Source organism: Chiloscyllium plagiosum, unplaced genomic scaffold (genome assembly GCF_037043375.1).
Source record: "Chiloscyllium plagiosum isolate Xiang-an unplaced genomic scaffold, Cpla_swu_hap1 HiC_scaffold_43, whole genome shotgun sequence".
Taxonomy (NCBI): Eukaryota; Metazoa; Chordata; class Chondrichthyes; order Orectolobiformes; family Hemiscylliidae; genus Chiloscyllium; species Chiloscyllium plagiosum.
In genome coordinates, this window is record NW_028270181.1 from 23,617,530 (window position 1) to 23,640,968 (window position 23,439).

General features: G+C 39.3%; 1 protein-coding gene across 1 annotated transcript in view; it reads left to right on the forward strand.

Annotated features, from left to right (window-relative positions):
- The first annotated feature begins 1,679 nt into the window (after positions 1-1,679).
- LOC122541793 (annexin A4-like) overlaps positions 1,680-23,439 on the forward strand; it is a 50,338-nt gene continuing 28,578 nt past the window's right edge. The window contains exons 1-6 of the mRNA XM_043678776.2: positions 1,680-1,885; positions 5,496-5,577; positions 11,833-11,927; positions 13,246-13,359; positions 16,870-16,960; positions 23,258-23,337. Of these exons, the coding sequence (XP_043534711.2) occupies positions 1,862-1,885; positions 5,496-5,577; positions 11,833-11,927; positions 13,246-13,359; positions 16,870-16,960; positions 23,258-23,337 (486 nt within the window). The 5' untranslated portion in view covers positions 1,680-1,861. The remainder of the gene's footprint in view (positions 1,886-5,495; positions 5,578-11,832; positions 11,928-13,245; positions 13,360-16,869; positions 16,961-23,257; positions 23,338-23,439) is intronic.

Genomic DNA, 23,439 nt, shown 5'->3' on the forward strand with positions numbered 1-23,439 from the left:
GCTGGTACAGGTGAGGAAAGGTGTCCAGAGTGAGTGGATAACTCAGACCACACAAGATTAGTGGTGCAGGGAATTGGATGGGTGGGTGGGAGTGAGCGAGCAATTTTATTGCAGGCATTGGTGAGAATGGTAGAGCAACAGCCTTACTGGGAGGTGGCTGCTGTAGCACAATTAGTAAGTATAACATATCTGAGAGAAGGTAGTGGCATTTATTATCACAGAACAATGAAGGTCATTGTCATTTCTGAATTCAACAGCGTGGCACTGACCTGGATGTCAACTTAAGGCAAAACTGGCAGAGTGTGGTGCTGCGGTTTTTTCTGGCAGTCTGGAAGAAAGACATTTGCCCTGTCCTGCACCACCCCATCCAGGAGGATCTAAAGTTCCCTGTGGGCAAAATCAGGAGCTAAACTGTTAGCCCTCCAGGGCAACTCTTTGGAAACAGAAATGTGCAGTGTGGCTCTGAACTGCCAGTGCCTGACAGTGTACAACTGCAGGTGAAACATGCCACCTCTGGGATAGCCCAGCAATGGCAAGTGCTTTGGGGAGACAATGACCTAGTGGTATTATCTCTGGACTGTTAATCCAGAGAACCAGGTAATGTTCTGGGGACACGAGTTTGATGATAGAATTTGAATTCAAAAATACCTAGAGTTAAGAGTCTAGTGGCGACCATAAGTTGATTGTGGGAAAAACCCATTTGATTCACTAATGTCCTTTGGGGAAGGTAACTGCCATCCTTACCTGGTCTGGCCTACATGTGACTCCAGACCCCCAGCAATGTGGTTGACTCTTAACTACCCTCTGGTCAATTAGGGATGGGTAATAATGCCATCATCCCATGAATGATTAAAAAAGCTAATGTGGTGCATTTAGGTGAACAGTCTGGGAGCCATCAGTGAGAGAAACCTAACAAACATGCCAAAATTGACACTGAGCTGATTTCTTTGGTAAAATTCAGCCTAACGACCTCTATTTTGACCCAAAATACTGAACTTCCCACCCAGTCGAGAGACCTGATTCTGCCACTTTGTATGAAATGGTGGCTCAGTGGTTAGTACTGCTGACCCACAGCACCAGGGGTCTGGGTTTGATTCCACCTCAGTTGACTGTGTAGAGTTTGTACATTATCCGCTGTCTGCATGGGTGTGCTCTAGTTTCCTCCCACAGTCCAGAGTTGTGCAGTTTAGGTGGGTTAGCCATGCTAAATTGACCATGGTGTCCAGGGATGTGCAGGCTAGGTTGGGTTAGTCATGGGAAATGCAGAGTTACAGGCATAGGATGGGAGGGTGGGGTGCTCTTCGAAGGGTCGGTGTGAACTTAATAGGCCGAATGGTCTGCTTCCTCACTGTAGGATTCTGTCAACAGCAGCCGCTGGGTGATTGCTCATACACTTCCGGAAAAACGGTTATTTCCCAACTTCAGGAATAGGTCCTGCTCGGGATCAGAGATTGCACCCTGGCTCCCGACCAGTCGTTTAGCCTGCTTTGATTATTTCTGCAGACTGCTTGTCTTGACTTTCGGGCAGGATGGAAGCAAACCCTGTATATCCATTAAGAAAGACTCCATCAGGGCGGGTCTCACTGCGGAGGCGACCTGCCTTTTCATTGGCGCATTGGAAGATGCTGCCAAACAGGACTGGTAGCTCCTGGAACGCCTCCTTTAGGCAAGAGAAGCCAGTCTGGACAAAATTGTATGGCCACACCTATACACACCTATTCATCAGTTTTCATTAAAAGGAATCCTCAAATCAATCGCCAGATCGTGTTTCTTACTAAGACAGCGAAAGCAGAGAGGTGGGCTTACCCTGTATCTTCTGTGCAAATTTTCTATAAACAAAAACACTTCTAATTTCGAAATTATGGCTGCTAAGGGCGTATACAATGTAAGTAAATGGCATGGTTATTTTTTTTTCGGGCGCTTTACAAATTCAGATGCATTGCGTTTGAAGTGCACGACGGAAAAAAAACATGTTTCACACCTTAGGGTTTGTTCATTTCTTCTGGTGCCCCAGTTTGGTATCTCTTAGCCATCTCGTGTAAGTCACCAATGCTATCTCAAATGGCAAATGATCTAAATTCAGCCGATTTCTCGCAGATGGATTGGAATATAAACTGGGAAGCCATCGACACCTTCTCTCTCCCTTATATTAACATTGACACTTTTTGTAAATTTGTGCACAGTTAGTAGCTAACGGCTGAGTAAGACAGAACCCCTCTGAAGACCAGTATTATATCATTGTGAGGAGCAGTGTGCTGTGAATTTACAGTTTCAGAAATACCTGCGATAAATTACACTTGGTTTCTGGGCGTGGTCAAGTTGCTCCCAAATTGGGAAGTACAAGAGTATTTCAGCTTCGGTTTTAACTACATAGCACCGAATCGCGATTTTTTTTTCCCCATACGCTAGGGATTTCTTTCGCCCTCGTGGGTGAATGGCTGCAATTTCATCCAGAAAATGGTGTGGCCCCTTTCTAATGTCCATGGGCAGAACTTCCTGATTGAACAGTTGTTCATTCTGTCACACCCAGTTTCCAAAAGAAAACAGGAACGTGATTGTTATACAGACTATTTCCGCACAGTTATCGAGACAGTTAATATAGTATATTGTCCAGATACAAGTCTTCACATCAATATTACCATACAACAACACTATTTTGGTATGATCTGGAGGGTGCTAAATGCTCCAGTAACTAATGTAACACCATAGTTAGAACGTTTACGAAATGCTAGGGTACTATACAAATGCAACAAAAGTTCTTAGAATGTTCGCAATGCTGAGGTGTGATACTTTAACTGTTTGTCTTTGGAGCTCTATAACAATGAGAGACAAAGATAGGAGATACTACCTTAAATGATCTGGCCAATTGAATAAATTAATTATTCCCTTATTTAAGAATTGAAATGATCTCCCCACTTGGCTTATATTTCTGAATTGAAATTGACTCCAACTCTTGAAGCTTACTGTGATAAACAGAAGCAGTTTATTTGCCCCAAAAGTACAAATGTTACCACACTAAGAGCAAGGGGGAAAAAGGGGAACGACAAACCTGTTATAGGGGCATTACTAGAACATAGAATATAGAACAATACAACACAGAACAGACCCTTCGGCCCACGATGTTGTGCCGAACATTTGTGCTAGCTTAAGCACCTATCCATGTACCTATCCAATTGCCGCTTAAAGGTCACCCATGATTCTGACTCTGCCACTCCCACAGACAGTGCATTCCATGCCCCCACCACTCTCTGGGTAAAGAATCTACCCCTGACATCCCCCCTATACCTTCCACCCTTCACCTTAAATTTATGTCCCCTTGTAACACTCTTGTAACCTGCCATAAACAATGTCAGAAATGGACACTGATAAAAATGGGCAGCCATCGTGGATTTGCAACCTGTAACCCTGCATTTCCCATGGCTAATCCACATAGCCTGCACATTTCTGCGCACTATGGACAATTTAGCATGGACAATCCACTTAACCTGCACATCTTTGGACTGTGGGAGGAAACCGGAGGACCTGCAGAAACAGGGGAATGCGCAAACTCCACAAAGACGGTCACTTGAGGGTGGAATCAAACCTGGATTCCTGGCGCTGAGGGGCAGCAGTGCTAACCACAGAGCCACTGTGCTGCCCACTTGGAGCAAATATAGTACAGTAAAGATAAGAATAATAGATGAATAGAGCTTCATGTGAGGTAGTTTGCAGGCAGCAGAGTTTTGAATGACCAAATTTCTGAAAGTAGGAGAGGCTGCTAGGAGTACATTGCAATTGTTTGATGTAATAAAAGGATGGCTGAGAGATCAGTGACAAATAAATGAGCAGAGTCCAGTGCTGCAGTGGAGATAGAAAAGGGCAGGTCTTGATGGTACACCCATTCTATGGATATAAACTAATCTCAGAGTCAAATACGACACTGAGATTACAGATTCCCTGTATAAAATAGTTCTGAGGAAAGGGCTGGAATTGATGTCTAGGGCATGGCATTGTGGCAGACACTGAAAAGAATACTCAGTCTTCAGTTGGAGTTATGCACCAATGGGAGAAGTAATTGCGGGTAACTGTCTGCCTTTAACTGGATAGGTAAGAATTGAACAAGTAACAGCAATCCATGGCAGTTTATTGAGGAGAAATATGGGAGGAAAATAGTGTCAAAGATGCAGACACTGAGAAGGATAAAGATATATATTTCAGAGCTACATAGGATGTGTTCTGTGATTTTTGATACCGTGGTCGGGATAGAAACCTGATTGGGTAACTCATGGACTGCAGCAGTTCAAAAAGGCAATTCACCACCACCTTCTCAACTGGGGATGAGCAATAAATGCTGGCCCAGCCAGCAACACAATCATCCCATGAAACGATATAATTAAAAAGATATAAAGTTACACAAAAGATTTGTGCTGATTGGGAGCATGTTTAGAATGTTGGGGAGAAAATAAACAGTAATTGATGAGTACGATGGAAGTGAGGATGGGCTTTAATTTTCAAGGTCAGGAAGAAAAGTGAAAGCAGGCAAATGTTTTCTCCAGAACCACCTCCTCACACCATGTCAGGGCCAAAACTGGACACAGTCTTTAACTGTGGCCATCTCAAAATCTTGCAAAGGATAATATTCCTGGACTAATTTAAGCAAAGAATATAACTTGAAGTCTTACCCATCTTCACAACGATCTGGTCATGCTGGTTATAGATTAATAAATAATCACTGCCCAGCCATTCTCTCACCATAACCTTTTATTTTCACCATAGTTTTAAATAAAGACCAAATGGCAGATTTAAGGGGATTAATCTATTTTGAATATTATGGTTGAAAGATGGGAACAAAACTTTTTAAATTTTCTTTAATCAATCACGGGATGAAGGCATCACTGGCTAGGCAGCATTTATTGCCCATCCTTAATTGCTCAGAGGGCAGTTAAGAGTCAATCACTTTGCTGTGGGTGTGGAGTCACACATAGGCCAGACCAGGTAAGGATGGCATTTTCCCTAAAGGACATTAGTAAACCAGATGGGTTTTTCTGACAATCAGCAAAGATTCATGTTCATCATTAGACTCTTATATTTATTGAATTCAAATTCCACCATCTGCTATGGCAGGATTTGAACCCAAGTCCCCAGAACATTATCTGGGTCTCTGGATTAACAATCCAGTAATAATATCTCTAGGCCATCACCTAGGTGATGAAGAGGAAAAATCCTCATAACTTGTAATTTTTTGAGAGACAAGTCCTTGGAAAGTTCTAAAATACAGTCCTATTGGACTCAAAACATTTATCTCGACAGATGCTGCCAGACGTACAGAGTTTCTCCAACATCCTGTGGTTGTTTCAAGTTTCCAGTATCCATTTTGCTTTTATCCTCAAAATGTGTAACTCTTATGAAATTTGTGCAAAATGATCCATTGTTGAATGTTTCCATCTGAATCATCTTAAATTTCTTAATGAAATGATTGGTAAAATATTGTAACTATATTGTTCTTCCTTGTGCAGCCAAGAGCCACTGTCAAACCATATCCTGGCTTTAATGCATACCATGATGCAGAAAATCTTCGCAGTGCTATGAAAGGACTAGGTAACTGAAATTTTTCAATAAATGTCTCTATTGCTATTGCATGATGGAACTGAGAGAACTGCATTGAGTAGCTGAAATGGAGTGGAGCAGGATGTCTGAGCCGAGCTCCTAGCTCCTTTTCCATAAGCGCCATCTAATTTAGTTGCTTAAAGTCATTATGAATAGTTGTTGGTCCCATGTATATATAGTGCCCTTCCTTGATCTGTAAACTTTATCAATTTGATGCCATTGAATTCTGCTAGTAAAGTTCTGGATATTCACTCTCTGTGAATGAGGGGGAGATAGTTATGATTGAAGATTATTTTTCTTTGAAAGGAAAGAAACACCTTTAAAATTGCAAAACACAGAAAGATAATGGATGCATTCTTGCTACATTATTGGCTAAATTGATTTCCACAAAGATCCTTGACCCACTTAAGAATTTCAATGCTGCTGTTTGCTTATGCACCAGATAGATACGATTTAAGTCATGCTGCTGTGTTGAATGTGTCAACTAGGAAATCTCCCTGTACAGAAGATCTTTAGATCCAGAGAAAAAATATTCAATTATAGCTATTTAGAAAATGAAGTAATTTTTAAAAAATAGTGATAATGTTTTTTTAAAAACATGGCTAAAACCAAAGGAGATGAACCATATTTAATATGCCGGCTTGGATATAATTTGCAAAAATGAAATCCCACTGGGATAGAAATGGCGCATTGCCAACAAACCAGAATGGTTGGCAGGCTGGTCTACTGTCTGTTGGAGCTGATCCTATTGTTGTGTCTCATGGTTAGTGTGCCTTTCAGACCAGCTCATGATGTCATTGCTGCATCAAGTAATCTGAGGGTATAAATGTCTCCTCTGTCATCTTTTTATGTTGCTTTGTGTCACTTAACGTGAGTCCAGACACTTGTGCCTGTAGATGTAATTATTGAATATAATAGTTACCTGTCATATGTGTCTAGCGAATTCATCCATAGCTAGTGTAATATTGAATATAAGATAATGCAAGCATTGCCTCACCAGATGTAACACACTTATGGAGGCAACGTCGCTTCACTAATGGCCAAATGTTGCCTTTTCCATCAAAAGAATTGGCTCCTTGTAAGCACAAGGAAGACACACATTAAAATGAAGTTGTAGATTTTGAGAGCTATGTCATGGGTGGATTTATTTAATGCTTGCCTCAAATCAAATACAACAAGCTGTTAAAATGTAACTCCTATTTTTTTTTTGTTTGCCCCAGAAAGTTTTAAGAGGCATGTACACCTGGTTTCTTTTGTAAAAGTCTATTTACTTCATCATTGGGTTATGACAGCTTTGATGAAATAAAGAGGCGTTTCCCTGATTTAAATACAATATCTCCTTTGTCTGCATTTCTCACTGCAATTGTAGAATTTCCAGAATTTAGAATTAAAGCATTAAAAGATGTTGGGTGGAGATCAGTTCTATTTCATTTAACAAAGTGACGTTGAGATTCCCATATTTAGAAGTAAACCACAGTTAATCTATTCACAAGTTTATTTAGACCAGTTGTTTATGTCATCTAATTCTTAGCACTATTTTCCATTGGGTTACATATGCATGGACTTGCTTTAATGTAGTAATTGATAGATAATCTGCACTGTCCATGTTAGAACAGGTAAAAGTTAGAGGACAGAGATGAGGTATAGAATTAATTATTACAAGGCATTCAAGGCATTTAAGAACACAAAATCCAGTTTCTAATGCATGTCTCAGTATATCCTGTGTTTATGGAGTTTTAATTTTTCAATGATTGCAGCATATAATGAATTTTATTTTCAATATAGGAAGATAAAACTAATGTAAACTAAAAGCTTACTTTTACTGGTAACAGAAAGTGAATACTGAAAACACAAACAATCCTTTGTCAATTATTTTGCTAACTATCATTCTAATAGTTTCAATTGTTTAAAATATTTATGGTGCACTTAACTATTCAAATGCTTCACTTCTAGCTTCATGTATTAAGATTTTTAAAAGGAATTTGGAGTGCTTCAATTCCAATCTCTTGTGTACTTCCTATTTGCTATGTCCCTTCATTGGTAGACAGAGCCTAAGCTCTGGAATTCTGCTCTCTAATCCTCTCCACCTCCAAACCCCTCTCTCCTCTTAAGATGCTCCTTTAGATCTACATCTGTGACCTTGTCACTGATCTAATATCTCCTCCTTGGGCTCATTGTCAAATTTTGTCTGATTATTCCCATAAAACACCTTTTTGTATGTGTTGCTACTCTACAGATGCTGTATAGTTGTAAGGAGTTAGAGATCAGTTTGATCCGCGCATCAAGAAAGAGGCAAGTTAATATTCCAGCCAGAACCTAACATTTTGCATCAACAACACTGAGTTCTGAAACTACTTAAATTGTTATTTGTCTCTGGTTACCATGGAAGGAATGCAATGATGATACCTTTTTGTATTCTGTGTATCTTGTAAATATTTTCTGTTCACAAGTTAACATGATGCACCTGGAATCATATCCTCAATGAAAGGAGCTGAACATTTCAGAATTTTATTCGAGCTAAAATAACTTGTCAGCATTTCAACCTTGAAAATACTTGTGACCAGTTCAAGAGGAGAGTTTTTTCTTGACAGACAGGAAAAGGGACATAGGATTTTAAGAAGTCTAATATTGCATTAAATGTAATGTCAAGAATCAGAATTTTCTGGGTTCTCCCTGTTCTATAATAAGTTTCTTTGGTGTAGCATTTGCAATCTCCTCTAGTGACTTTTGTTATGATACGGAGACAGACAAATCAATATTTCTACTTCTGTATTTACAATACAGCACAATTAACCTGTCAAAGGCCCCAAATAGTCACTCCAATGGTTCTAAGCAGACTTTTGAAAAACCAATCCCAGAGAAAATTAATTTCTGGACAATCATTTTGTATCTTAAACAAAAGACTTAACCACTGATTAAATAAAAATGATATTAGCAGAGAGTAAATTAAACAACACGGTAAGTTGATTAATGTCTACATTTTAAATTTGAATCGCATTGTTTCAAGCCCTCATTCACACAAAAGACAGAAAAGGTAAACACAGTTAAATTAAATTTTAAAAATAACAAAACTGGCCAGATTACTAAAACATCCTTCATGATATGTTGATTCACAAGCATAAATATGGACTTCTTAGCTATTTTTCTTGAAACGTTGATAAGGGCCACCCTCTCAGTTCACCCAGGTAAAGGCAGCAATACTTCTAACTCGGTTTTCTGCTCTCTGGGTTTCTGGAAGTTGGTGTATCAAATTAGGCAAGGAACTTTCAAACCTTCATGCTGTCTCAGCAACATTCCAGGGCCATCATTCAGAAAACATAGTTCAAGAAAAAAATACCTTAATTCTGGTTCTGCCATCTTAGGCTAATCAACTCCTCCATTATCTTGTGGGAAGCCTTCCTCGTTTAAGGATGTAATTTTTTCTTTTGTTTCTAAGTGTGAGGCAGGCATGTTAGGTGGTGACAAACTTGCCACCCCACTGGCAAGAGAACCCATCCAATCACCTGCCAGTCAGTTCATTTTAAGCATTGGGCACATATTTCCCCTTTTCACTGACTTCCACTGATGACCTAGGTTGCCAGAAGCTGCCAGTATTCAGAAGCCAGCAGCTTCTGGGTCTTAGGGATAGTCAGTCAGGGCCTACTCCTGAAGAGATCCAGCAAAGAGAATGTTAGTTTTGTACTTTTTTTTTCAATGAGGCCTCAATTACCATTCAACAACTGCCATTTGCTTGAACTAAGGGCATCTTTCAGACTTGCTAGAACCAATTCCCAGGTACTGACCTCATTAATGCCAACTTCTGTTTCACCACAGTGCCCTTCTCGGGTTGCTGCGTCTGTAGAACCTTTTAATCAAGGCTCATCCTGCAATTAGCCTCCGAAGCAAGCAAAGCTTGTTTGGTCTGTTCTTCCCCTTTTAACATGGGCTGTCCTAAACCTCACCAGTCATTTCCAGCTCATAATTCAAAATTGCTAAAAATGAAAATTCAGTGGGGGTTCTAACACCATAAAGCCACTTTTACTGTTAGCTCCACTTTGGTGTGTTGCCCCTCCTTTCCTGCAGTTAAGTGAGTAAATATTGAATATCCTTACTGTTTGGGTTAACAAACGCTTTCCCCATTGCACTTTTGAGTATTAAAGACATGTTGGATCTTAACTTAGCTTTACTGATGTAATTTTATTTTTAGAAGTGTTTAGTCAGTTTCTTTTTAGTTTTTAAAATTCACAAATATGATGCAAAGCTTAGCCTTGGAGAAGGCTAGAAGCGATATCACATTCCAGTTAACATCTGCACCAAGAACTATATTTTGTAATACATTGCAAGATTTGATCTACAATGGAGCTTAATTTAAAATGCTCATTTGCACAGATACATTTATCAAAAGAATACAATTTTTCAAATATCCTAAACTGTTTTATTTGTATATTGTATAACTCCGTATTTCATTACTTTGTAAGTGAAATTACCATCCTACATTTTGCTATTCCGTGACCTCTAAAACAAAGCGTTCTTCAGAAAAGAAAATTGTCTTCTTAATTCCCCTCCCTGTAAGCTACACAAATAAAAAATCTTGTTTTGATGTTACTGCTGCTACCATAAATCAATGACCCGAGCAGATGCTTTACTCAAATTCCCAGCCTAAAAAGCAAACAAATTCTCTCATGTGTGGCTTTCACCCTGAATAAACTCAGAAAAGTACTGTATTTTGTTTGAAGTATTTTGCAATATTCTTCGTAAATCTTTCCTTTATTATATCAGATGTGACTTGCCTGGCAATTCTCTCACCTCTTGAATGCTGTACTGAGGGAAAACTGCACCATTGGAAGTACCTTGTTCAGAAGGGACATTAAAGGGAGGTTCTGTCTTTCGTGTCAAATGGTGTATTGGGTCCAATGGCAATGCAAGTCCTGGTGAACTGGCTAACAGCTGTTGCTCATACAATATCATTTAGCAATTCTCACATGGATCTTTGTGGGAGCTTCCTGTGCACAGATTGCCTACAGTGTTTCCTGTGTTACATAAGTGACTACATTTCAGGATATAAGCTTCATCCCAGGACTTGATAGCCACAGAAGGTGTGTTCATACTCTGATTTATGAAATTGTAAATCCTTCCAACATGCCTAAGGCAGGAGCCAGGAATGGGAGAGCAGGTCAGCCAACTATCTGTCAAATCAGAACCTCAGGTTTCATCATATTCTAGGAATGGAAAACTGCACAATCATTCTATGTGCTTGCTTCATCTTCCACATGTTTCTAGATGCAGGAAACCTTCCTAGTTTAAGGATGTAAATTTCCCTCTTTTGTTTTTCCACCTAAGCGTCGGGGTGTCAAGCATGTCATCCCCCCACTGGCAAGAGAACTCATCCAATCACCTGCCAGCCAGCTCATTTTAAGCATTGATGGGTGTACGTAGGTGTATCTCCTCCTAACACTGATGTCCACTGATGACGCAGGTCACCAGAAGCTGCCAGTGTTCAGAAACCAGCAGCTTTTGGGTTCTAGGGCCTACTCCTCGAGATCCAGTAGCGAGAATTTTTTTTTTTTTCATTTCGATCTGTGGGGTACGGTTTGTGGTGAGAGTGTTCCAAACAGATTGGATGCAGGGACAGGAGGATCACTTATCAAGACCACCCCTTTGCCACCCCTTCCCTGCCTCCATTCATGCCTCTAGTTTCCCCTACTTAAACTTTCATGACTACTTCATAGCCTTAATTGCTTGCAAGTCAATAGAACTCCCCAGTGGACCTGCTCATCCAGCACAAAATTGTTGATGTGGTGAGAAGGGTTTAAGTTTTCCTCTAGGACCAACTCGCTTCATTATTTTCCCTACTCTTTACTTCCAGGAAATGGCAAAATTAAGCCCTAAGTGTATTAGAACATCCCTTCACTTTATCGTTCTCTTTGATAACTGTTACTCAATGAAGAGAACATGATTCCTAAATATACAAAGGACTATTTCTAGTTCATGCAGCCATCCCATTTTATCTTTCCATTCTCTATCTATCCATACACAAGGGCAAATTGGTTCCATGGGTACTTATGTCACCAGATGCTGTCATTTTGTTTGGAAAGTCTGAGCAGGAACACCTGGTGGATGAGTTGCCATCAATGGCAAACATCACCTTTCCATGAAGATCAATGATGAAGCCTGGGGAAAAAAAGTCTATTGCTTCAATGGTATATCTGTAAAAAAAAAGTAATTGGAATTTTTAATATGATGCTAATTTCCTTGTTAATTCACCAGGAACTGATGAAGATGAAATTATCGATATTTTGACAACTCGCACCAATCTTCAACGACAGAAAATAATTGAAGCATTTAAAGCAAGTTATGATCAGGTAATGAACATCACTTAACACTTTCTAGGCACTTACGTGCTTGAGAGAAAAAAACATTATTTCTTACTGTATAAAGATAACTTTGTCCAATAGATGGATGAAGTTTTTTAAAATCAGAATTGCTACCTTCCTAACAGATCAGAAACATCAATAGAAAGTGGAGTTTAAATACTATAGTGCATGCTTTGTTTAATCTTTTCTTTAAAATATGGATTTATTTTGTCAATGAAACAAATACGTTGTCCTTACAATGAAGTATAACAACTGATGTCTATTTAACCTAATTACATTACGCCATGCAAAAGCAGGAAGTCTATTGTCCTTTAGTTAGGAACAATCCTATATTAGATGGTGAGATAAATTTAGGATAGGGTAAGGTCTTGTAGGAAGTTGAGATTTTGAAGATTGGCTTTCAACTACACAATATCTTAATATGGGTCAGCAAGCACAGGATAAACTTGACATTGTTAGGACATGGCCAACATGAAGTTTTTGGATGGCCTCCAGTTTACAGACAATAAAGTATAAGAGGTCAGCTGGTCGTTGTAATAGTCAAGGGGGAGGAGATAGCCGAGTGATATTATCGCTGGACTATTAATCCTGAGTCTCAGCTAATGTTCTGGGGACCCGGATTTAAATCCTGCCACGGCAGATGGTGGAATTTGAATTCAATTTAAAACCTGAAATTAAGAGTCTTATGATGACGATATGTCAATTGTCAGAAAACCCATCTAGGGAATCTCCAAATCATCTAGGGAATGTCCTTTAGGGAAGGAAACTGCCATCCTTACCTGGTCTGGCCTACATCTAACTCCAGACTCACAGTAATGTGGTTGACTCTTAACCACCCTCTGGGCAATTAGGGATGGGCAATGAATGCTGGCCTGGCCAGCAACATCTTCATCCCTTGAATGAATAAAGAAAGTCTAGAGGTGACAAAGACATTAATGAAGGTTTTAGCAAGAGCAGCAGAAATGTTATGGTGCTGAATGTAATAGATCTTAGCAATGGCACAGCTGTGCTTGAAGTCCAGTTTCCAGCTGTCAAGAGGTTGTAGTTTAAATATACAGCAAATTGGAGGGAGAGTATGACAATGAGACTCGCATCCACCGAATCGAAAGGAGAGGGTGTTGATTGTTGTAATTCTTTGCCATAAGGTGATCACTAAGATGATTGCTACAGAAGTTGTGAAATATATTCAATTGCATCTCCACCCCATGTCCTTGAAACTCTTAAAAGCAAGTCACAACAGAACTTTGAGTACCATTCTGTACTTTTTCTATTGTGTTGAATAATGTGTAACTAAATTTTACAATAGAGCCTAATTGATGAATTGAAATCGGAGCTCGGAGGGGACTTTGAATGTGTGGCTGAAGGTCTAATGCTGACTCCTGGAAAATTTGATGCAAAGGAAATGGCAAATGCGATGGAAGTAAGTCATAGCTATCCTTTTTTTTAGTTTGGCCTTTTTAAGTACCAAAAATGTGTAAATACTGAACCAAATGCTTACTTGACAACTGCAATGCAAGATAGTATCTTCTAAGGCAACCATATCAGCAAGAAACAACCAAGCCTACAGGATAGCTGGAATAAACAGCTGAGTTTCTTACTTTCAATTATGAATCTGTGGTAAGCCATCTCCTCTTCTCTTCTCCTAGTCCCCATTCCAACAGGCTGCTAGTGCTATCTGCAGTCACCAACTGCTTCCCCACCCTGTAATCCCTATAGGACTAAATTTATCCACAACCCCTACAATCCTCATAGCTAGCCCTCTTTCTCCTTTTCTTAGGCTCCTCCTGCAGCTTTATTTCTATTTGAATGACAGCCAATGCTCGGGGTCTCTTTGGATTTTTTTCTAATGTTGGCAAGGTAAATATCCTGTTTCAGTGTCTAGGCCAACGTGCTTTTTGTGTCATCACTATTGAATGGGAAAAGCCACTGGGCACTTTAGTGGCACTATTTTCACAGCAAGAATACGGCCTGCTGTTGTTGGCTGTGCTTAATGGAAGTGTGTGAACAGCAGATAAAGGTTAAAATCTGACACTGTAAAGGTCAAATAGTCTGCTAGAACTTGGTGTCTAGGTTGAACTTTGACACCAGTTGGGGCCGAATTTTCAGCTGACGTCAAAGATAGGAGTGGCTGAAATTTAGCTCCGCTGACCAATATGTCAGTTTCATGAATTTATCCTATGGATAGGTACATGAATAGGACGGGTATAGAGGAATATGGGACAAATGCTGGCAAATGGGATTAGGTTAATTTATAACTGATTGACATGGACGAGTTGGACTGAAGGGTCTGTTTACATGCTATACAGCTCTGATTGTTTCTGGGCCACACTTACACAATGAGTACCCAGTCAAATTGATGATGTGCTTCAGTTATTAATCCCAGTGAAAGGAGGCTGACTAGGATTTTTCAATTAATCTCCAGATTCATGGCAGGGACCAATGGCGCTGTCTGGAGAGGGATGCGGAGTGACAGGCTAGAAGTCCAGCAATTGCACCAGTTTTATGACCAGTTCCTAGGCCAGGGTTCTCGAATGTATTACAATACTAGGTGAGGTATTACAAATGGCCAAGTCCCTCCTGGGTGGGGAGGAATGAATCACCTCTCCTCCTTTACCCAGCAGCCCCTTCAGTTGGTTGCAATAAAATTAGTTAAAAAGGATCCCCTCCCTTGTCTCTCCGATCAAGTGAGTTTGTTATTAGCCAATTTAATCAGTCTGTCTTGAGTTAACAAAATATTCTGCTTATAGACATTTAATGTAATATACTTCTCATGTTGAATCTGTGTGCACATGAATAAAAAAAATACAAATTGAAAGATGTATAAACTGACCTCTGGGACACTTGTGAAGCTTAGAAAGCTTGAGGAGTCAATGTTGAGATATTTGGCTTTGCAGGTGGATTAAATTCTTTAGTACTGTTTCCTTTTAAACGTCTTGCTGACAAACTGACAACCCTCAGAGAGAGAGAGAGTCTTTTACGTGCAATGTAGGGGTGATTAGTCATTGATTCTTCATCTTTGACTTTCACAGCACAGTAGCACATAAACTAAGCTAGCACTGACATGTACCTCAGCAAACTATCATGAACCAGATTTCACAATGGCTCTTAACCCCTGAACCTGTGTACTGTTGAAAAATGCAAACATCTCTCTTGTCCAGACTGCTGCATTTATTTCTATCGCACTCCCAGTCTGAGAATCTGTCAGGAGATGACAGCTCAGTTTGTAATGCATATCTCTCTTTGCTTCTTTGACACTTTCAGGTGTGATGTTCTTAACAAGCAGTGAAATTTACATCCACAGTCATACTTTGTCTGCATCTCTTCTTTCAAAAAAATGTTCCACTTGAATACCTATGGTCATATTGATATTGAGGTTATGACCTGTGGTCATGACACGAGACCTAAAGGCATTCCCTGTCTACCTGGGTGAAAGAAAAGTTGTGAGCAACTCTGTGGAGCAATGTCTCTCTCCTGACCCCCCCCACCACCACCACTTTGCAGTAGTACCAAATGTACTATTTTTCATTAGTTAAAGATTTTGACATTTATTTGATTTGTATTGTGGTTTGTCTATCTCTCAAATGACTCTACTGTGGTCATTCTCCGTAGCCCTGACATGTGCTATTAAACCATGACTCAACTTCATTGAAAGAGGGCTTCCTTGTTGAATCACCTTTTACCTTTACTTACCATTTCATAATCTGCTGCTACAGTCAAGCTGGAAAGTTTCTAATTGGCTAACCAGCTTCAAAAGTCTAGGCACTGCCTTTAATTGGGCAAGGAATTAGTCAGTAAATGCCAATTAAAGGGACTCCACCTCTCTGAAAATCCCAACAAATGACTGCTCTTTTGGAGGTAAGTTCCCATCCTGGAAATAATACAATTGTCTATTTCCTGCCCTGGGGGCAATATAACCCCTGCTTGAGATGGTAGAAAGTCAGTATGTGAGTAGAATCCTATCCTGGCATGCGATGTAGCCTGGAAAATAGGTTTAAAACAATTCTTGCATTTTCTTTATTATCTTCCTAAGATCGTAATGTGCAAATTGAGGTATATTGAAGACCCAACAGAATTATTGCTAACTGATTACCACAAGATGAAAAATTGTGGCAAGACATATCATAATGTTGAGCAAAGGTGAAAGGTTAAAGTTTATACACATAGTTGTGTAACATTTTTAGGATGAGGTTGTTACAGATCAGATCAATTCCCCTCAAAAATAGATCAAGGAGAAAGCTTAGACAAAGACTTTTTATTTTATTTAAAGGCAAGTGGAAGGCACTGTATTCCAAATATGATCCAATTGGTCCACGACTGGGCTTGAAGCAAAACACATTTTATTCTTACAACATAATTAAAACACAGAAAAAAAAATTGGCATAACTTTAACTCTACTGAAATGCTTAACAAAATTTTATATTATTTAACTACCAGTCATCAACTGTTCCAATATAGTAGCATCCCATCAACACACCCTTGGCAAAGGCAAATATAGCCAAACAGATTTTCCTCACATGCTATCTTTGCTCCAGTCCAGGAGAAAAGAACATGCAAAGAAACAATGTAGCAGCAGAGAGAGAACTCAAGCTTTTAGCTGCAGCAGAGAGAGAGCTGCATTTATCAGCTTCAACAGCAGCTCCAAACCCCTGACTGAAAGCAAAACTAAAACCCTGGCTCTGTGTGAGACTGACACCATGCACTCGTGTTTCTTGTGTCTAATTTTTAAAAAAATTCAACAAGCACAATGCTGTTTACCCACTGCTTCTGAAGCAGATATTCTGACACCACTGTGGCAACACCTCTCTGCAAGAGAAACAGCATAGAACAAATCCCTCCTAAAGGCACAGTGCCAACACAGAGTTTAATTTTCTATATTTAAATTTGATTGAGATCATGGTGTATGTGGTTAGAATTTTTTTTTGTTTACTAGGGTGCTGGAACGGATGAGCATGTCCTAATAGAAATTCTTGCTACACGGACCACCCAACAACTTTGGGCACTTGCTGAAGCCTACCAATCAGGTAAAATATTTACTTTAATGTCTAATGTTGATGGGAGCTGTCATTGTAACTAGGTTCACTGTAAATATTCCAAGTCCATGCTTCAGATTTGAATGCTTTTCCTTCCACCAGTTCCATCCATTACCAATTGCTGTATTTGTATTTTTCTCACCCTCATCATCTTTCTTTCTTTCTCGCCCTTCCAAATACCTTTTCCTCCAAGCCACTCACCATCCTGTTTTAAAATTCTTTCAATGTCACTGGGTCAAAATTGTGGAAATGCCTTTTTCGAGGCATTATGAGTGTACCTACACCAAATGAACTATACCACCACCTCTAAGGCAACTAGGGATGGACAGTAAATCCTGGCCCAGCCAATGACACTAACATCCTGTGAGTGACTTAAAACTGAGGAACCTTTGTCACCAGAAGTCTATTATATTACTATAGTCAGCATTTGTATTTTGTAAAAATAACTTTGACTTTAGGGGCATTTGGCATGTATTTAATTCTATTGTTAAGATTATTGATTAAACGAATCTAATTATTACAAGTTCTCAATCCAGTTATAGAGTCATACAGCACGGAAATAGATTCTTCAGTCTAATCAGTCCGTGCCGACCATAATCCCAAACTAAACTAATCTCATTTGCCTGCGCTTGGCCATATCCCTATTGAAATGTATTGAAATGTATTTTAAGTGTTGTAATTGTAGCTGCATTCACCACTTCCTCTGGAAGTTCATTCCACATGCAAGTCACTCTGTGTTTTAAAAAAAATTCCCCTCATGTCTTTTTTAAAATCTTTCTCTTTTCATGTTAAAAATATGCCCTCTAGTTTTGAGATCTGGAAATACCCAGTTCTCCTGGTGTGAGTTATACAATTTTGGAATTAATTTGTTAAATTGCTGAGTTGGTATACTAAGGTTTAACTGTAAATGAATGGACAAGTGACAGTTCCGCTGTACTAGATCATATTTTACTGATGGATTTTACGGTTTCTTTTATAGCATTTTTTTTCTTTTAATATACGAGGTTTCCGCTAACACTAACTATGACACACTAGATTTAGAGGAAGTTGGTAGGATATGTTCCTTTCCTGTTACTGTGTGTGCATTTGAAAGAAATGCAAAAGGCAGTGTGAAAGTTCAGAATGTGATCAAGAGGAAAAAGGAGATACTCGCATGATTCTAGAAAATAATTCCGAATCCGAGTAAGGAATATATGACTGCTTCCTACCATCTGTGTTTTCTCTTGGAAGAATTTGGAGGATGTTGATATTGAATCCACTTAAAACCAGCTGACCTTCCATCCTTGAGGCCAAGAAATATTTCTGTACTAAATTAAAACCATGACAAAAATAGTCAAAGTTGTTCTGAGTACTTAGCTTATATATTTCAGAAGTTAGGATTTATTAGCACTTGATTGCTGAAAGACAACGCCCTTTGTTGTTAAGGACAGTTTGCAAGAATTACTATGTATTGGCAATACTTGCAAACTGTGCAGACAAGTACAAACTGAAAAGTTTAACTTTTTTTTGTTTAACAATTTCAAACGTTATTGGGTTGTTTGCAAAATCTTCTATATAAATAGCGTGTTTTTCAATTAAATTTTGTCTTTTACTTTTACAGGGTCCTTCAGTTGGTATTGACAATAGTTTAAGACTTGCCCACTTTTTAAAAATGATTTTGCCAGATTCAGCAAAGCTTTATGTCTAGAAGCATAGAAACATGGAAACTAGGTGCAGGAACAGACCTTTGGAGACTGTACCACCATTCAATATGAACATCACCATTCCATATGAACACCACCATTCAATGTGCCTAGATGAAGGTCAAGTGTAATCTGAACTTCATTGGTGATATACATTTTAGATATCAATTCTTCTGTTTGTGTTAACTAATGTGAGCGTCTCAATTTTAAACAAAAAACATCTAGTGTCCCAGAAGTATGTGTTCAAGGTATTTAATTAATCAATGTCCTCTGTCTGCATATTCTTCACTATTTAATTGCATATCATGAACAGACTTCCCTCAAAACATTATAGCACACTAACAATATTTCAAACCAAACAGGCGAAGAGAAAAGGACTGCCCAATTTTTTCTGTGCACCACATGGTGGTGTGATATAATGTGTCATTGGCCTGGTAATACAAAAGCCCAGGTTAACACTCTTTGATATGGTTTTAAATGCCGCTATATTGTGTGGGAATAGAATAATAGAATAAACCATTGTTGAACTAGCAATCCAATCAATGAGAGTAAGGGGAAAACTGGCAGTCATAGCTGGCACAAAGAAAATTGTAATGGAATTCAGTCATCTCAGCTCAAGGACATCTCTGTCATTTCCTCAGTAATGTTCCATGTCCAACCATCTTCAGCTACTTTACCTCCCCTCCATCATAAGTTCAGAAGTGAGGATGACTACACAATATTCAGCACTATTTGTGACTCCTCAGATATTGAAGTAGTCCATGGCCAAATGCAATAAGACTTAGCTGATAACCAGGCTTGGGCCAAGAAGTAGCAATTAACATTTATGGCACACAAATGCCAGGCAATGACCATCTTGAACAAGAGAATCTAACATCGCCCATCAACATTGGAAGGTAACACCATTACAGAATCCCCAAATATTAACAATCTTCGGGTTACCATTGACTGGAAACTGAATTTGACTAACCACATAAACATTTGTGGCTTCAAGAGCAAGTCAGGGACCAGGAATCCCATCTCCTGACTCCCCAAAGCCTGTCTACCATCTAAAAGGCACAAGTCAGGAATGTGATGGAATACTCCCCACTTGCCTGGATGAGTGCAGTACCAACACGCTCAAGAAGCTTGACACCATCCAGGACAAAGCAGCTTGCCTGACTGGTATCAAAACCACAAGCATCCACTTCCTCCACTAATAATCAGTTTGCAGCAGTATGTACCATCTACAAGCTGCACTGGAGAAATTTCCAAAGGCTCCTATGATATCGCCTTCCGAACCCATTATCACTACTAGAAGGACAAGACAGCAGATACATGGAAACATCATCACATTTTCCTCCAAGCCAATCAACATCCTAATTTGGAAATATAGATTAGATTAGATTCCCTACAGTGTGGAAACCGGCCCTTCGGCTCAACAAGTCCTCACCGACTCTGCAAAGAGTAATCCACCCATACCCCTCTGATTAACACTACGGGCAACTTAGCATGGCCAATTCACCTAACCTGCACATCTTTAGACTGTGGGAGGAAACCGGAGCACCCAGTGGAAACCCACGCAGACACTGGGGAAATGTACAAACTCCACACAGACAGTCGCCCAAGGCTGGAATTGGACCTGGGACCCTGGTGCTGTGAGGCAGCGGTGCTAATCACTGAGCCACCATGCCACCCCTATAGTATCGTTCGCTCAGTGTGATTGGGATAAAATCCTAGCATTCCCTTCCTCATGGATTGTGGGTCTACATGGACTGCAGCAATTCAAGGAGGCAGCTCACCATCACCTTGTCAAGGCCATTTAGGCTTAGGCAATAAATGCTGCCCCAGCCAGTATACCTACATCCCATGACTGAAATATATTTTTAAAGAATGCCAGTTGATGGTTCTAGCTTCTAATCCCACCACAGCAGATAGTGGAATTTGAATTCAGTAAAATCTGGAAAATATTACCTAATGATTGTGAAATGATTGTTATCCTTTTTTGAGGAAGAAAATCTACTATCCTAATATTCTAGGACCTCCAATTGACCTTTTGTACAGAAATATGGCAATTAATGACTTGCGGGGTTTAGATCAGAGTGGTGCTGGAAAAGCCCAGCAGGTCAGGCAGCATTCGAGGAGCAGGAAAATCGACGTTTCGGGAAAAAGCCCTTCATCATCTATCCGTTTTATCTTGGAGATTTTTTTTCTCTTTCCAACATTCCTCTTGACATCAACAAGATCAGTATTACCCCTTTTCTCTTTCAGTCACACTTTTGTTACATATGTTGCCCTACAGAGTATATATATAATATTCAATGGGCAGACTGTTTTCAAAATAATCTTTTTATCGAATTTTTTCCCCCAAAGTATATGACCAGTAAAACTCCATATCTATTACTTCTACCGGAGCCAGTATTTCCAGAGCTAAAGTAATTTTTACTCTTTTCATTTATTCTGAACTTCCCAGACCAAGAAAAAACATTTGTCACTTTCACTCATCAAGAATATTGTAAAAGGAGCTCCACTCAAACATCCATCTGGGTGATTGACAAGTTAACTGTCATGAAAAGTGACTAATTTCAGAGATAAAAATCACACAACACCAGGTTTTAGTCCAACAGGTTTAATTGGAAGCACACTAGCTTTCGGAGCATTGTTCCTTCATCAGGTGGTAGTGGAGGGCTCAATCCTAACACACAGAATTTATAGTAAAAAATTTACAGTGTGATGTAACTGAAATTATACATTGAAAAATTGATTGTCTGTTAAGCCTTTCATCTATTAGAATACTAACACAGTACCATGTTAGTATTCTAACAGATGAAGCTATCATGGTATTCTAATTTTTCTAATTCTGATTTTTGCTAGTAGGACTAGAGAGGCTGTCTATCTGATCAAGCACTTCTTTCATTTCTGTATGTATGTTTTCCACCCTAAGAGCCACTCCCAGATCTATTTTGGGAAGGGGCACTAAATTTTCTTGTTTTCCACTGTTTTTGCCCACTGAATTCTTTCAACCTATAGGTTTGCTTATCCATTATCTTGCACATTTAGCAAATCTTGCAGCTTGCCAATATCACTGCCTACTGTCGCAGCCACAATCTCATTCCTCCATTCACAGATCCATTCACACGATATGTATGTGATCTGAATCCACCATCTAGGCAGTTGTCCTCCAGATATAATAGTCCTGTCCTGTATAATTCTGCCTATTGCCACCTGGCCATTGATCTATCACATTTTGCTCATCATAAATGTCAAAACCTTGCATATATGAGATATGTGGTGCCTCATCAACTATTGACTAGGCAGGTTCCAAAATATTATCAACCTCAATTGACCATAGTGAATGGACCTTCAATAGTTTGGCTACTTTGTTGGTGAGGCATTCTCTACAAGCACTCCCACCTTACCGAAACACCTTTGCCAATCTCCTGTTTATACTAAACACTGATGATTAAAGTCTTATGATAACTTTGAGTTCCAAATTTTCTAAGATTTAATTCTTGATGACTGCCATTCTCCCTCCATGTAAAGCTGTCAATTGTGCAGAAAAGGGACCAGTTGTAGTCCCTTAATCAATCAATGCCCTCTATCTCCAATTATTTAACTATAACAACATAACTAACATTTATTTTTCTCAGTTGATAGGTTTTCATAAACTAATCTCCTTGCAGCTCTTGAAGTTACTGATTTGAACAGCACCTGGACAAATGCTGTCTAGTTATCATTTTGTTTCTGATATGACGGGGCTGCAGGATTGTCCAGTGCTTTTGATGGAGGCAGTGATGATTGATTTTCTCCTTTCTACTTGCATGCATACTATACGCCTCACTTACTGCTTTCTGTTGCATGCTGAGTTCCATCCTCACCAAAACTGAGCTTATACTGACCAGGAAAGGATAGGCATCCCAGGTCATTTTCTTCCTTGACATTTAGAGGGCTGACAGCTAACCTAAAAGAGATGTTCAGAATTACAGCAGGTATTAAGTCAGAGATATTGTTACACTTGAAGAGCAAAACTAGAGGCTATCATTTTAAAAAAAACCTAATAGCAAAAACCTCTGCTCAGCAAGTTGTGAAAATGTGGAAATCACTACCCCACTAAGTGTCTGAGGCAAATTAGAAAGGGTGTGTTAAAGAGCAGTAGAGGTCAGTATATGAGGTGGGAGGAAAGGGAGGTTTACTCTGATAGAATTAGATGTAAATCAGTAGGCATCAATTCAGCATAAACTTGAGCATAGATTAATATCTGAATGGCCTGTTTCTGTGCACTGTATTCAGTGTAGTATTGGGTTGCAGGCATAGGCACTGAGGAAATTAAAATTATTCCATATGATAACAAGGTAAATGGAGGCTTTAACAAAACTGGAATGTTGAAGTCAACATTCAATTACACCATTGCATTACACAGTCAAATCTCAGGTGCGAGCTATTACTAAGGAAAAGGAGGATGTAATTTGCCTGAACTTTCAACATGTATTTTGTGCTTTTGCATATATAGATATTCCTGCTTGGCTTTATACATTACAGAAGTAAATCCAGCATTTTCACCTTGCCCAGTGAAAACAATCCTTTTTATTAGAATGAACAGTATTCATCATTTCTTTTTGTTCCATAGAGAACGCTTCAAGTTTAAAGGATGATCTCAAGTCAGAGAATTCTGGTGACTTCGAGGAACTTTTAGTGTCCCTGCTGAAGGTTAGTGTGGTTTATATTCATGGCAATCCTGAGAATCATAAATTCACTTCATATTTTCACAGAATTCTTAAGAATGTAGAAGGAAACCATTCAGCCCATTAT